Source organism: Ciconia boyciana, chromosome 13 (genome assembly GCF_034638445.1).
Source record: "Ciconia boyciana chromosome 13, ASM3463844v1, whole genome shotgun sequence".
Classification (NCBI taxonomy): Eukaryota; Metazoa; Chordata; class Aves; order Ciconiiformes; family Ciconiidae; genus Ciconia; species Ciconia boyciana.
In genome coordinates, this window is record NC_132946.1 from 18,316,470 (window position 1) to 18,332,086 (window position 15,617).

At 61.3% G+C, this 15,617-nt stretch overlaps 2 protein-coding genes across 2 annotated transcripts in view; one reads left to right on the plus strand and one right to left on the minus strand.

Annotated features, from left to right (window-relative positions):
- PPL (periplakin) overlaps nucleotides 1-2,599 on the minus strand; it is a 28,025-nt gene extending 25,426 nt beyond the window's left edge. Inside the window, exon 1 of the mRNA XM_072878294.1 lies at nucleotides 2,455-2,599. Coding sequence (XP_072734395.1) covers nucleotides 2,455-2,516 — 62 coding nt within the window. The 5' untranslated portion in view covers nucleotides 2,517-2,599. The remainder of the gene's footprint in view (nucleotides 1-2,454) is intronic.
- A 7,686-nt stretch (nucleotides 2,600-10,285) lies between these two features.
- LOC140659174 (syntaxin-binding protein 4-like) overlaps nucleotides 10,286-15,617 on the plus strand; it is a 46,601-nt gene continuing 41,269 nt past the window's right edge. The window contains exon 1 of the mRNA XM_072878475.1: nucleotides 10,286-10,353. Coding sequence (XP_072734576.1) covers nucleotides 10,286-10,353 — 68 coding nt within the window. The remainder of the gene's footprint in view (nucleotides 10,354-15,617) is intronic.

The following is a 15,617-nucleotide window of genomic DNA, read 5'->3' on the forward strand; positions in this document are numbered from 1 at the left end:
TGTTTGCAGGCAGATTACAGTGCCTGGCTTGAGCTGCACAGACTCATGGAGATTCCCCCATCACGGGAAGGGCTTGTCCCAAGGCTGAAGAAGCCACCAAGACTCACAGCAGCTCCTCGTCAGGCTACAACCTGCTGTAGGACAGCACTTCCTGGGCAGCCCCTACCTAAATCAGCTGAGCTTGTAGCCCTGGCTCCTCATTCCTTGCAGGAAACATTCCAGCACACTTGCATGCTTGCCAAACCGGTGCTTGGTTATTGACCTGTCACTGCTGTGCTTTGAAGGCTTTGTTACCAGCAGCACCTTGGCACTAGGCCCTATCTAAGGTGCAGCCCCTACGCTCTGGCTGCGCAGCCTTGCTGAAGCGCACGGTGAGGCCGGGCCGTACACGGTGTTGAAATCTCCATTCCTGTTTACGGCGGGGGCGGTCGGTTGATTTTAGCAGTGTTGCTCTGTTTTTCTAGCAGCAAAACTGGGCGGGAGCCGGCTGGGAGCCCAGCAGCGCCTGGAGCAGGGGACGGGGCGGCAGGAGCTCCTCACTTCTTCACAATCCTCCAGCAAGTTGTTTAACCGGTCTGGCACCGGCTTCCCCATCTTGATGGTGGGGCTGTTTCCACACGGTGGGAGTGTTCCCTGGATTCACAGATGTTTGTAAACTCCAACACAGGCATTAGCCCCAACAGCAAGTTGGGGCTAATGAGCGCAGCCCTCCCCGAGGTGCGTGTGGACAGCCGGGGTTGCAGGGAGGGAGGGCGGCCCGAGGCCACAGCCCTGTGCTGCTTCCTCCACCAGCCAGCCAGCCAGCAAAATAAAGATTTCAGCCTGGCCTGCAGCCTTCAGAGGTGCTTGGGTACCTGCCCAGAGCTGGCTGGGCTTGCGGGCAGGGCGGCGGAGGGAAGACCGTCTTCCTGAGCCCCATCTGCTGTCGGATGACGTGAACACAGGGTAGCTGGCACTGGCAGGGCTCGGAGTGCAGGAGTGGGGACCCGGGCCACAGCCCCAGGGTGGGGATCACAGGGTGGGTACCCGGCACAGAGGAGGTCTGTCTTCTCCTGCCTCCCAACACCCTGATGCTGCTCACAGTCCCGAGATGTCAACCCAGGTGTGGCGTTTCTCATTTTCAAGCCTTCCACTAATGCCCCCGAAGACCAGAAGTGCAACTGGCTATTTACATCATCCTTCGACCATGGGAACGCTGGGGCTGGGGCCATCAGGGAGGCACACGCTGAGCCTCAGAGGGCTCCATGCCACCAGTCTCCTCCTGCCAGCCCTCCCCAGGGCAGGAGCTGGCAGCAGAGCGTGCCCCGGGCTTTGGGAGCAGGAGCCTGGGTGGCCCTGCTGAGCCAGCCGGGCTGCTGGGAGGGCTCGTCCCCAGGGCTGAAGCTGGAGCCTCAGCCCGAACAGAGGGAGCTCAGCAAATACCAAAGCCTGAGCACCCACCATGCCAGGGCAGCACCCTCTGCTCTCGGGGAACACCCCTCCTATGCGCCACAGCACCGCACCTGCGGGCGGGGAGCAGCGAGGGGCTCCCCCAGCTTGGAAAATGTCGGCGCCTTCTGGGCTGGCCAGTCCCTTTCTGGGTCCCTGAAGGCACGTCAGCCCCTGTACCAGCTCCCCAGTTTCCTTCCCAAGGAGGATTTTTGGGAGCAGGGTGGCTGCTCCGAGCCCATCGGCCAGGGCAGGTGCCTCTGGAGAGGGATGGAGAGGGATGAACAAGCCATGGGCTTGAATCTGCACCAGCCGTCCCACTCCGCCTGCTCCAGAGCCCCTCCAGCTCCTCCGGGAAACGCAGGACACGCTTCTGAATTGATCGGAACATCCATCTCTTTGGAAAAACGTCCCCTGTGCCACCCGCCCTGGGCAGGCAGGGGCCGGGGGCTGCCCACCCCCCAGCCCCGCTCCTGCGGCAGTGCATCGCACACCCGGAGAGGGGCCAGGCCTTCTCGGGGGGGATTTTTACATCTTTTCCCTTTTAACAGTGACCTTTCACGGGGCGCGTTCAACACGCTGCTCTTTTTTTTATGACCAGTACGACTGAAACGCGTCCCCACCCCATCAGAAAGAGCTGAGGAAAAGACGATCGACTGAATAGTTGGTCCTGATGGAACAAGTGGATGAAGGCTGAGGACAGAAAGACTTTTTTTCCCCTGAGATCTAACCCAGCACACGCCTGGGAAGCGAAGGAACCTGCTCCCGGGAGCTGCTGCTACTGCGATGCGATGTGAGGGGGACTGGGGAAAAACCATCTCGGTGCCTTCACCGGGCACCAGAGACGTGGACCCAGCTCGGAGAGGAGCTGACACCCCGGGGGTTCCCACACCCCGGGGGGTGCCCAGGCTCCGCCAAGCCCCGGCGCCGGGAGGGGATGCTGCGGGGGGTCGGGGGGGGGGAGCCCCGGGATCGCGGCGCTGCTTGGCCCGGGGGAGCGGGGCTGCCCGGGGCCGGGACACTCACCTCTTCTTCTGCACGGAGGGGCTGTATTTCCCTTTGTTGCGTTTCCTGAAGAGCGAGTGCATCGCGTCCCCGGCACGGCGCCCGCCGCGCTCCGCCTGCTCTTCCCCCGCCGCCGCCCGCAGCCTCTGCGCCGCCACCGGGCCGGGCCGGGCCGCGCCGGGAGGCGGGGACGGGGCTGCGCCGCCTCCTGCCCGCCGCTGCCCGCCTCCTGCCCGCCTCCCGGGCTGGCCCGGCCCTCCCCGCCCCGCGGCATCCTCCCCCGCCCGCCCCCGGCGCTCCCCGGCTTCCGGGGGGGCTTTGGCGGAGCCCAGCGCTCCCGGCTCCGGCCCTGCCTGAGAGGGGCTCCGGCGGGGCTGGATCCCCCAGCGCGCGTAGGGCCAACCGCGACATCCCCCTGGAGTCAGGGGGCAGGCGGGGAGCAGCGGAGGCGCTCCCCCAGCCCCGATGCGGCCGGGGGTGATGGGCACAGGCGCGGAGGGGCGGCCGCGGGGGCTGGCGGCCTCCTCCCCGGCCTCCTCCCCGGCCTCCCTGCACCGGCCGCCTCGCCCCAGCACCTCCCGGGTGTTTCTCTCTGTAGGAGGGACCGGTGTGCCGAGCATCGCAGCTCCTTCCAGGTGCATCCTTCCCCGGGGCCTGCAACCACGCCGGGCAGCCAGTGCCAGCGCTGCCCTTGCGTGGGCTGGGGCAGAGCCCCCCAACAAAGGGGGATTCCCCCCCCTCCCGGGGGGCTCGGTCACACAGGCAGCAAGATGGAACAAGATGCCTCCCCCAGACCCTGAGAGGCTTTGCTCACGCATCCACAAGCACACAGCAGTCAGCAATTAGGACCAGCTCCGGCCTTTTTATCCCGGGATTTTGTGCCCATGTGGGATTAAAGGCCTGATTGTAGCTTCCCCACCAGCCCCAAATCCTCTGCTGATTTTCATTCTGGGGGCAAGTCAGTGCATGCTGTGACCTATTGATCCCGATCCCCTGTGTACATCGGATTGCCTCTGCTCTGGGGCGGCTTGTCCCAGGCGCCCTTAAAGAGCGCAGAACCCTCCGGCTGGTGAGACGTTCCTGTTCGGGTCCGGCTTTGCCTGCCTGGGGTGCTGGGTGGCTGCAGGTCCTGGCGGTGACAGCGTAAGGCAAGTGTTGGTGTGTTTGTAGGAGGGCTTCCTCCATCCCGGTTCGGCGTGGGTTGTCCTCCTGGCTGCTTTTGGGGGGCAAGAGGCAGTTTCCTCATGGGGCTGAGTGCGTTGGCACACAGTGGGGAGGCTGCCGGAGGCTCTGCAGCACCGGGGTGGTCTGACCATGCTCCCCTGCTTTCCCAGCTGCTTCTCAGTGGTGAATTAGTCATCAGACACCAGCTCGGCTGCGAGGCTGAAACCTGGGTTTCAAGGGTCAAGGAGCCTTGACCCCGCTCAGAGCCAGGCTACCACCCTGCAAAATAGCAACGCTTTGCGTTTTCATGGCCTTCTCCAGCTGAGTGTCTTCAAGCCTTTGATGAGTAGAGACGTATTTAACACGCTCGCAGGTGCCCAAGGTTGGTGGTGCCGCGTCCTGGCAGGGTCCTGCTGGGGTTGAGCTTCCTGTGTGGTGAAACTGCAATAAGACTCTGCCCGTCCGCTGCCGGGGGGTGATGGGGTGTGGGGCAGCCTGAGAGCAGCAGCCCTCCCACACCAGCCCCGAAACAGCTGGAACTGGGGCTGCTGGCCTGACCCCACGCTGGCTGGGGCCAAGTTTCTGGGCTTTATCAGTTACCAGCCATGATGACTCCATTTTAACTATAACTGAGGTTACAGCTTTGTCTTCAGTGTGCCTGGCTTCAATTTTTGCTTCCAAATAGATTCAGTTTGTGAGAATCCCCTTGGTAAGAACTGTTCATCCCATCCCCCGGTACCGGTTAATCCCTGCGGGCTGGCTGGGCTGGCAGTGCTGGGGGGCTGGCACACTCCCCACTACAGCCACGCGTCCCTGCTGGGCTCCTGTCCTGGCCAAGGAGCAGACCAGGCTTTCCCGTTTTTTTTTTTTTTTGGGGGGAGGAGGAGGATTTTCCCAGTTCAGGGGCTGTGAGCATCCCCATGCCCCAGAGGCAGTGCTGCTGGGCCAGGCAGCACCCGCATCCCCATCCTCCCCACCCTGGGCAGCGTGTGCTGGCTCCAATCCTGAAACAAGGGGAGGTGAGGAGGGAGAAACCCAACCCACCTACTGTTATTTTACCGTGTGACGTTCTGTGTGTCTTTATTTGCTCTAGAAATGCTGTCTGGTTTTCATGCTTTTGTATCCCCCCCAATATCTAGCGGCAACACGTTCCCGGGTGCTCAGGGGACCGGTCGCTCCTCTTCCAGCTTCCTTCCATGGGCCCTACGCATCCCGCAGCCCCCCTTGTTCTTAAACGCTTTGCGAAGATGAGCAGAGGCTGGGTTTAGGGATGAAATGCCTTTGCCTACCGGAGGGTTTTTCATTACATCTCCTGCACCAGCTCTGCAGCCTTAATCCTCCTAATCTCCCCGCATCTCTGGCGTGGCTCATTTCTGTGTGCAAATGCCCTTGAGAGCCGCAAAGTTGCAGCTGCTGGGTGAAACGCCGTGCGGTAAGAAACTCCATCGTAGTGGAAAACCGTCTTATGTAAACTGGCCAGGTATTTTGCCTTTACGTTGGCTTGGGATCAGAGGCGCTGTGCAAAGCCGTAGCGCACAGTATGCTTTTGGGGACCTGGGGGCCTGCGGTTTGGGGGTGCTGGCAGCTCTTGTATGAGCTCCGGTGCCTGCCCAAAGCACCACACACCCCGTGCTGAGGTTTCCTCCCCAGCTGGGGTCTGCCAGAGTCACAGCTGAGAGCTGAGAGGGGAGGATTTTTTTTTTGCAGCATTTATTTTGCAAATGAGCCTTTTGGCAGCTTTACTGATGCAGCCGGTCCCCGCTGCGCTCTGTGCCTCCCCTCCTGCTGCTGCTGGACCTGGCACATCCCCGTGCTGGTACCTAGAGCCGGAGCCGCCAGCTCCTCCGAAGTTTCTTGAGCATCGAGAAGCAGGGGTGTCCCTGTGCTGGGGAGAGGGCTTTGGCCCTAGTCATGCCTGGGGAGCTGCCGCGCAGGGCCGTACCCCTCTGCAGGGCAGCCAGGGGCTTGTGGGGGGGATGCCGGGCCCCAGGGGTGCACTGGGTGCCGCTCACGGGGACCCTGAGAAGCCACGCTCAGGGCTGGAGCCCACTGGAACTCCCCGCCCAGCTGCGCTCCCATGACTCCTCTCCAGCCCTTAAAGCACCCATCGAGCTCCTTCCACGGGGGTGAGCACCTCGACAGAGGCAGCGATGTGGCAATATTGACTTAATCTGGGTAGGAAGCTCTTGAGCCGCTGCCGTGGGAGGGGAGCGAGAGAAGAGCACGTTTTATGCAACAAGATTGCATTTTCCTGGCAAGCCCTTTGCCGGCGCGGATCCCACACCCTGCTGAGCTCGCCCTGCTCCACCCTGCACCCTCCCCATCGCGCTGGCCGAGGCCGACCCTGCTGCCGAGAGGTGCGGGATGGGATGGGCATCAGCTGCCGGGGTCTTGCTCCCTGCTGACACCTTTGCGATGGGCTTGGCCATCCCGCCGCGTCCCACTGTCCCGCCCCACGCAAGCCCACCCTAATTCGGGAAGGCACTGGGGCTTGGTGGGTCAAGCCAGCATCGTGGCAGTGGCGTCCCCCTCCCCGTGTGCCCTGAAAGGCACCGTGGCCCCGGCATGTCCTGCGGTGCCAAGGGGCTTTGGGGACCCATTGCAGCAGAGGAGCCGGGCATGGGGATGCTCAGCCCTGGGGGCTTTTCAGTGGCATTTCCCAATGAAGAACTTTAGGATTTAGCTTGAGATGGGGGGGTGAAAAAATCTGGAAATTTATTCCAAAAGCTGAGACATTTGGTGGAACACAAACCAACAGTGGATCGGCCAAAACCTCCTTTATTTTCTGGGTGGGACGTTTTGGCAGCCATCCTTAGAGGGGCCAGCTGAACCGCTTGCTCCCATGTCTGGGGGGTTTCTGGCTGTTGGGGTGGGAAGGGAGTTCCCACTCGTGGCTGGCGCAGCGCAGGAAAGCCGGGCACTGAAACACCTCTGCGCTGCCGATTCCTTCTCGCTGGCTCCCACGTGCGCAGGAATGCAGCCGTGCTCGTTCCTAACTGGTCCTGTGCCGGGCAAAACATCCCTCAGCTCCGTTTAAGGCTGGTTTTGCTCTGAAATCAGGAGCCAGCCCGGCTGCTCCAGGTGCTCCAGCCCCATCCTGCAGCCCCTGTGAGCCCCCATAGCTTTAAATGGGTCTTGTGGGATGTGGTGGCTCGAAGGACCAAGCTCAGGGCTTCATCAAGCTGAGAGAAATAAATAAAATAAGTGCATCGCTCCCAAGTGGAGCCAAAGGCTGGGAAAGCTCCTGTGCCGGTAGGGAAGTGGCGTTTTTCTGCTGCACTTGCTGGTTTGAGCCTAAGTGCCATCAAGGGAGTTAAGTATTGAACAAACACTAAGCAAAAGCTGGTGCTAGCAGCCAAGCAAAACAAAGGCTGAGCGAGGCCAGTGCTCTGACTCATTTGGCATGAAAATGCAGCATGGAATAAATCAAATGTTGGCTCTTCATCATCCTCCCGGTGTGGTGTGGAGCAGATGAGCCGCGTTGCAACCGGTGATGCAGCTGAGCATGCTGGTGTTGTGGCTGGGGAGTGCTGGTGCCGCCCGTGCCAGGCTGGAGGCACGAGGAGGTGGCACGCGCAGAGGGCATCGGGGAGGGATCGGGGGCATCTGCACCAAACTGTGGGGGGATGGATGGAGGGGGACACCTCCTCCTTGGTGGGTCCTTATCCTGTGTTCCCCAGCCACGGCTTTCAGAAAGGCACTGAGCACTGTACGGCAGGGCTGGTGGCATCAGGATTTTAAGATTGTGATGCACTTGCTGCATCTGAGGTGGTGGCAGCCGCTCTTGGTCCTTATTCTCCTGTCTCATGAAGGGATGGAGAGGGGAGGAGGGTCTCAGGTCCCCAGGGAGGACACCCAGGTGTCCCCTCTGCCTCCCGTGTGGTGCAACGCTGCTGCCTGTGCAGGAGCCCTGGCCTCGTGGGAGCTCGGAGGCGAGCTGTGCCCCTCTGCAGCCCCATACCATTGTGATGGTCCCGATGCTGAAGGGGCTCCCGCTGCCCGCAGGGGAGCATCACCCCGGCCAAGATCTCGGCTGGGATGTCCCAAGGTAGGGTCCGCCTCGGTGCAGGCTCCCCAGGACCCACTGAGAGGGAGAAAAAGGTCATGCCTCCACAGCAGGCTTTGGCCTGTGATGTAAAGGCTGGGAATTTCCGGGGTGTAATGTTTGCATCTGTATAAATATGCAGATGAAGCGCACCCATGGGCAGGTGCCTCTGATGGGTGAGGGAGATAATGCTCCGCTCCTGCCAGCACGGAAACTCTCGGAGGAAAGGGCAAGGCAGTGCGTCCCTCCCTGCATGTCTCTGTGATTCACGCCACGAGCCCGGCTCGGGGGATGCTGTGGGCATTCGTGGGGTGTCCCTGTGGGGTGTCCCTGCGGGCTCCCAGCAGCTGCAGGGAGGGAGGTGGAAACGATGCTGCAGGGCACCAGGCGCCTTGGCAGAGCTGGACCGCTGGCACCAGGGCAGGATCAGGGTGGCCTCGCCGTCCCCGCAGCCCCTGGGCACCGTCCTGCCCCGGAGCGGGGTGACACCGCCTTTGACAATCCCGACCGGGAGAGGCCGGCCCAGCCCCGAGCCGGCTGCGGCACCCCGGCACCCCCGCGCCCGCCTGCTCCCAGAGGTTTCGGCAAACCCTGCCGCCCGTCCTCTCCCGGCAGCAGAAACCAGTCCCGGGGCTCACGCCCGGCACCGCCTGGCACCAGGTTGCGACAGCCCTGGGAGCGGGTGGCCGTCCCCACACCGGGGTGGGGTACCGGCACCCCTCGGCAGGAGGGTTCCCTGGGCTGGGGAAGGTCACGCACGCTAAACGCGGCATGGGGTGTCCCTATGGAGAAGGGTCCTGGCCAGGGATGCGCTGCAGAGGGCTGGCCTGGGGCAGGCTGTAAAGCAGAGCTGCACCCCCAAACGTGCATAGGGACGAAGGCCCAGCGGTGGCTGCTGTCCCAGGCGTGGGACTGTGCCTCCTCAGGGTGCCTGTCACTGGGCCGGGAGGCAGCAGGTGAAAAGGATTTTGGCACCGGCACATCTTGCACAGTCACTCAGAAAGGACGCTGAGCGGGATCAGCCTTAATTCACCCCCTTCTCCCAGGCAGCGTCATTAATGCCCGGCGAGCAGGCGGCGAGCAGTGCCTGCGGGCTGTCACCCTGGGCACCGGTGCATCCTCCTGGGCGGCTGCCGGGTGCCGCAGGGCCCCGTGCCCGCCTGTCCCGGGTCTGCCCGCCGGCCTCCTCCCTCCTCTTCGTCGCAGCGTGGGTGGCATGGGCTGGGGCGGCCGCGATGACTCCAAGGACCGAGGTCTCCCGACTTGCCTCCCGTGGGCACTGGGGCACACGCACCAGCCACCACCGAGTCCCCAGAGACCCGCCATGCTCAGCGCCTGCAGGACGCCTCAGCTCGGGCAGCGGTGGCCAGGCAGATGGATTGTCACCATCCCTACCATTTGGTGAAACCCCAGTGAGTCCCCAAGTGTCCCAGCATTACAAGGAGCAGAGGGGGCCGTGGGCACAGGACCTGGCCCCTGGGGGGGCTGCAGTTTTTCCAGGCTGTGCAGGATGGGGACAGACAGATGCATTTCATAATCCCCAGGACTCACCTAATCCTCAGGCACCCAGCTGCCCTGGGCTGGTCCCGTGGGACCATGCCTGATGGGGAGAGGGAGAAATGAAATACGCATCGTGCAGCAGGTTGATGCTCATTTGTGTCTTTTCCACCACCCTGAATCAGGGACCTGTCTGCCTGTCCTGCTGTCTGTCTACAGCTGGATACGGGGAAGCACAACGGGGCAGCTGGGACCTCACCACTCCAGGATAATTTACATGGACGAGTCCCCCACTTCAAACAGTTTCCATCTGCCCGCTGGCACTCGCTCCCAGCATTTTCCTAACGGTCCGAGGAACCCTTCAGATGCTCGAGTATGACCAGACAACCTGAAACGGGGCAGGGGGGGAAAACATGCAAGAATTGTGCCACAAATTATATAAATAATTAGAAATGCTGAAGCCTGTTGGCAGCGGCTGGGGAGGAGGGGAGCAGCGCGTATCGCTGCAGCTCAGGCTGAGCACGGGTCAGTGACACCTGCAATTGGCTTTAAATAGTTTGTTGTGGCAGGTTAGCCATCGGTTATAACCGTCGTTAATGATTATAACCATCATCAACAGCCACTGCAAGTGCAAGGGGGGGGACCTCACTGGTAGAGGGGTGACGGGGTCATCCTGCTAAAATAAATGCTCAGTTTATTGAACCGGGGACCATGCCAGGCAGGGAGAGCCCCTGGCTGACGGCCGCACACCAGGGGTGGGACATCTTTGCCGGGTGCTGTGGGGGTCCCACGGCGGAGGCACTCACCGTGCCGTGCCCTGAGTGGCTCCGACCCCAGGGGGGCTCGGACCTGCCGGCTGGAATTAGCTGTACCACAGCATCCCCGGGCAGCGGCACAGCCGCTCCGTGACTTGCGGGCGTCACAGAACTGGAGACATCGGCGGGGTTTAGCCGGGGGGAGCCGGGAGAGGGGCGATCACATGCTCGCCCGCCCAGGATTAGATGTGGCTGGCTGTGCCGGGGAGCCGTGCCGGAAAGCCGTGCTGGGGAGCCGTGCTGGCTGCCGCCAGTGCTCTAAGCCCATGGCCCCGGGCAGCGGGAGCCAGCTGCGGTGGCCCTAAGGGCTCACGGGGACGGGTGGCCCCGGATGATGTCCTATCTCCAGCCCCCTGGCCGGGACCTGGAGCGCTTCGATGGGCTTTCTCTCATTTACTGGTAAGCAGGGCAGGATGCTGCCACGCCGCGAACAGGGCACCGCTCGGCGTCTTGGACCCTGTCTTTGGGAGCGGCGTTAGCCCGTGGAGGGAGGATGCGTTCAGCGACCCCGCAGCTTTTTGCGGGGTTTAATTCAATTCATTTTGGTGGCCCCTCTCTGGAGGGCAGGGACTCACGGGGGTCCCACAGCATCCGAGCTCCCCTGGGAGGGGCAGTGCACAGGTGAGGCCAGTATCGGCCGGCGGTGGGGACGGGTTTGTTTTGCAGGCAGCAGCTGGGGAAGCATCCACAGCCTCTGCAAGCAGCTGTGGGTGCTCTTGCTCCTGTTGCAGCTCCAGCGCTGGGCTCTCCCATCTGGCAAAATCAGCTTCCCCAAAGGGACCACGGTCACCCCATGCCGATGCCCGGGGGGGCAGGTGTGTGCGGAGCGGGGACCCCCATGTGGGTGCGGGGAAGGTGGCGGGCACAGCGGAGGGGAAGGGAGGTGAAGGTGGGCACTGGGTGGCTGCAGATGTCTATGTAGGGCACAGAGAGCCGGCGGGAGTGCGGCTGCGGCCAGGGCCAGGGTTCAGAGCATGCGGCTTTAGCCGATTAGCTGGGGTCAGTGGGCCGGATCCAGAGCCGGTGGGGGCCCCGGCGGGCTCCTGGGGCCACCCTGAGGTTTGGCAGAGGCTTTCTTCGGCTGGCCGAGCCTGGGCATCCCCCCTGGGGACCGAGAGCCCGGGGCACCCTGCAGTCACCGGGCGCCATGGACGCTGGTGAGGCACGACCAGTCTCCTGCTGAAGTAGGTCACTGGAGCGAGGGCTGGGGGGCTGGGGGGTGGCAGCACCCCATGGGGGTGCAGGCAGGCTAGGAGGGCAGCACCCTGGGGTGACTGCTACCTTCACCTGAGAGGTTGTTTTGGGGTGCTACGCTGATGCCTCCCTGCTGCTTTTGGGTGCAGAAAAGGCAGAATCTGTTGTCAGTCAGAAGGAATTAGTGCAGTACAGACTCGACCTCGTGGGGTGTGTTTTGGGGAGCACTGCCAGGTTGGTGTCACTGATGGATGTCGATGTTATGGGGCCACGGTGTGCGTACCAGAGCTGGGGAAGTCAAGGCAGTGCTACACCCCTGCCCGGCAGCGTCAGCAGCCTCACCGGGGCTCCCCGGGCATCCCTGGCTCCATGGAGCTGCTAAGCCCCGCTTCCCTGCACTTGCAAGGCAAAATGCTCAAAAACCATTTTCTACATGAGAAATTTGCTCATATGTCGGGGTTTTGGGTCGAAACTTCCCCCAGCTTTGCCCACTGGATGCACTTTGTGCGGATGGAGAGCCCCAGCCGAGGGGCGGCCAGCTTTGTGCCGGGGGACCAGCCCCTGCATGCGACGGGTGCCAGCTGTGCCGGCCGGCGTTCGGCTGTCTGGCTGCTGGGACGCGGCAGAGGGCGGCGAGCAGATGGCGGGGAGATAACACCTCCCCAGCGCTCCGATAAGTATGGCCCTGCTCTGCTGCTGATTAAAAGATTAATTTTAGAGTTTGAAATAGGAATTTAATAAATAAACATGAGCCGCCAGCAGGACCTTGCCCAGCATCATGGGGGCACAGGGTGGCAATTGATGGGGTGCATGGCTGGACCGGCAGCTCATCTCCGAGCACCGGTTTCTCCTGGCAGCGATGCTGGCATGACCTGTGGGGCTCTCCCGTACGGCTTCGCTCCTCTGGAAAGCGGCTGCTGGACACCATAAGCAGGTTTTGCAATGGTGGCTTTTGTGCAGGAGCTTTGCCAGACCCAGTGGGAAATAAAACAGGCCCGAAGGTGCCCATTGATGCCGGGCAGGTCTTGTGGCTGTGGCCAGACCATGCTGTGTGTGCCCTGGCTGGGTGCGGACCCGCTGCCGGCTCCTCACTGGGCACGGCTGGGGTGCAAGACCAGCCTGGCGCTTCCCCCAGTCCTCTTTGCATTATTATTGCTGCCACGGTTACGGCTTGTGCCGGGGTCTGGGTTTGAGCACGGGGATGTTCACAGCTCGAGGACAGGTCAAAGCTCTTCCCAAGCCTCCGTGCCAGGCTCTGCCACGCTCCCAGCTTGGTGTCGCATTCTGAAATCTTTCCCAAAAATATGTTTTCCTGTCTTCTGAACCCGGCCATTTCCCTCCCCTCCTTTCCCTCTTCTTTCTTATGGATTTGCTTGGGTGAGTTCCCTGACATTGTTCTTGCATTTTCCCTAATTGGGGAAATTAATTGATTTGCTGCTCCCTGGGGGACCCAGAGAGCCCGACTGTGAGGACAGACCGGTGGCCCGGCCGGCAGAGCAGGGTCTGCAGCCCCCATCAGCAACCGTCCCCTGTTAATAAGTTTATAACCAGTCCAATCCCACAGCCCAGGGGATTTAGAAAGGCAGGCAGGTTTATAATCCTGTTAACCCTTCACAGGAGCTGATGCCCAAACCGGGGCTGCAGCATGAGCCCCCAGGCAGAGCAGCAGACCGCCCACCTCATGGGAGGGGGAGGAGAAGAGGAGAAGGGAGGAAGGCTTCCCTGTGTGTGAGATGCCACCGTGCTTTGGTCCTGCTGGGGTGACAATGAAGTGAGCTCGTTCGAGCTTTCCCCTGTGATTGTATTTAAATTGTGTTAATCCCCATCTCAAGTGGGTGCATGGGAGGTCTGGGCTGGACCAGATGTTGGGGGACACTTATCTCGGCTGGGTACCAGGCTCTGGCATAAACACCTTTCCCAAAAACCTCTGGCAGACCGAGCCTGGCCTTGCTTCCACCTGAAACAGCCTCTCTTCCTAATTACTTCAAGACAGGCTAATTAAAGAGGCTCTTTTTGCCTTTTCCTCAAGCAAAGCCTTTTAGAGCAGCAGGGGAAGAGCTGCATGTCGATGGAGGAGTCTGTCCATGCGAAAACGCTCGTAACCGCTCGCCAAGCCCCAGCGGTCTCTGAGACCAGCTCTGCCAGGCAGGCGCCCGCGGGCTGAGCTTCTTCTCACTGGGCAAGAAGCCCCTCCAGAAAATGCTCCACCTCGGTTGCCTTGATGCATATCATTCAGGTGGGATCAGCTCCCTCCTGGAAGCCCCTGTCCCCGCTGGGGTGTAGGTGATGGGCAGCGGAGATCTGACTTTTAGACAGCAAAGGTTCATTGGGATCAGTCCCTCATGCTGAAGAAATCTACTGGCTGAGAAGGACATTGGAAAATGGGATGAAGTTTAGAGGAAGGTGGTAAAAGGGGCTGAAGAACAGAAAAGCCTGTCTAGCAGTGAGAGATGGCATCTCCACCTGACCACGGTCTTGGTGGCCCAGTAGTCCTGGTTCATGGGGCAGATGCCACGGGAGAAGGGGTCTTCCTGCCCAAAGGGTGAGGAGATGCATCCAGCCCAGGGTGAAGACATCTTCCTTCAACAGATGGAGGGAGAAAGCATTGGAAAACTGCCTCAGCTTTAAAACCTCCTCACCTCTCCATCTTTAGACTAATGACTAGGCTTTGGTTCAGGCAGGAGTGAAGGGTGACCCACCAGCACAAGGGGTGGGGAGGATGAAACGCTCCTCTGTGGCCAGAGGAGACCTGTGCTCGGCTGCAGGGGGTGGAGCTGGGTTGGCGAGGGGGGGTGTTAGGAGGGCGTAGGGGTGCTATGGCCTCCGGCTTTCCTCGGAGGAAGGGCAGATCCCTTTCCCTCCTGGCCTGGAGGACTGAGCCCCTTTGCAAGGAAGGGATACTGTGGAGATGAGGTGTGTGACAATGACCAGGGCTGGCCGACCACCTCGGGGGGGAGAGGATCGGTGTGCAACCACACAGGCAGTGGTGGGAAGCAGTAGCTGCCCCTGGGCAACCCCTCCGGTCCCCTGGGATCCCCCTCTTTGCCCCAGAGGAAAGAGATGACAGAGCACTGAGGTCTGCATGGCCGTCAGGAGGAGGAAGGTGCCTGTAGGGCACGGAGACACCAACGTGTGACCACTGGCAGTGGGGCCTGTGGGGACGAGCTTTCTCCGTGAGTGGTGTCACGGGGAAGAGGCAGGACCCCGGGCTCGGGGGAGCAGCGTCACCCTGCCGGAGCGGCAGCACCCCTTCATCTGCTGCCAGCCCTCTGCCTGCCTGCGGGTGGGTGGCTGGGGAGCTGCTGGTGCCCAGGGCTGGGGCAGAGCGCACCACGGCGGGTGCACGGAGCTGCTGGTCCCTGGGTGCTCCCCACAGTACCCGCCTGCTTTCTCTGCCAGTAATTTCGGCAACGTGGTTTTGTTCCCTCTTCTGTTCAGACTTGTCTGTGAACGTCCCTGATCTTATGAGCACATCTGAAGCAGCTCCACGAGCATTTATGAAAACGATGTGGGCTGTGCCGTGACTGTGGACAGCATGCAGTTGCTTCCCAGCTCCACAGTAGCTGATTTATTTTGTTTGATTTGTTATCAATGCTTTGTAGCTGATCCTGTAAGCAACACAAGTGCATTTTCTGTTTTCTAATCGGATGCAAATGCCTCTTCAGCCTACGCTAATTTTGTTTTGTCATGAAACAAATGTTGGGACATTGTTAAGCAAGCGCCTGCTGCTGCCCAGGCAGCCCTTTGCTTCCACCGCAGCTCCCGGCGTCAGTGGGATGCAGGCAGAGACCATAACACAGTGCCCTGCCGAGGGCTGCACCCTCCCACCTCCAAACTTGTTACCGCCACTTTCCGAAGGCGAAAGCCCTCAGACAGACCTCACTGCTGCTGCAGAATGTCTTTCCACCTCTAATTCCCACCCACACAAACCTGCTCGCACCCCGTTCCTCTGCTAAGCCGTGCACACAGGCTCCCTGCGGGCTCCATGATGCTGCTGTCAGCACAACCTGCCCGGCCCCAGCGCTGGCATTCTTGTGCTGCTGCTGCTTTGCCGAGCTCAGGATCCTGCCTCGAGCTGCTACCTGTGAGGGGTGATTTGGTCAGGGATGCTCGCTGCGGGACCTGGCCAGGCTGGGCATCCCCATGGGGTCTTGGCCGTGTCCAGGCTCGGCTGCTCCCTGCACCGAGGGCGGCCGAGCCTGGCTGCCCTGACCGCCTGGCTGGTGTGGGGCAAACCCCTCCCGGCTCGCTGGCAGGGCTGAGAGCACCATGCCCTTGTACCTGGCCCTTTCCCTTGACTTTCTCGTTTTGCCCTGTGTTTCTGCACCTCTTTGCTTCTCTTCTCATGCTCATCAACATGCCTGTCCCTGTGGTTGGGTCTTCTCTCTTTCTGTAGCTATTTTTCATCATAAATCTCACAGTTCCCTATCCCGCAGGCAGCACCGACCGCAGTGAGTGCCTGCCTATGA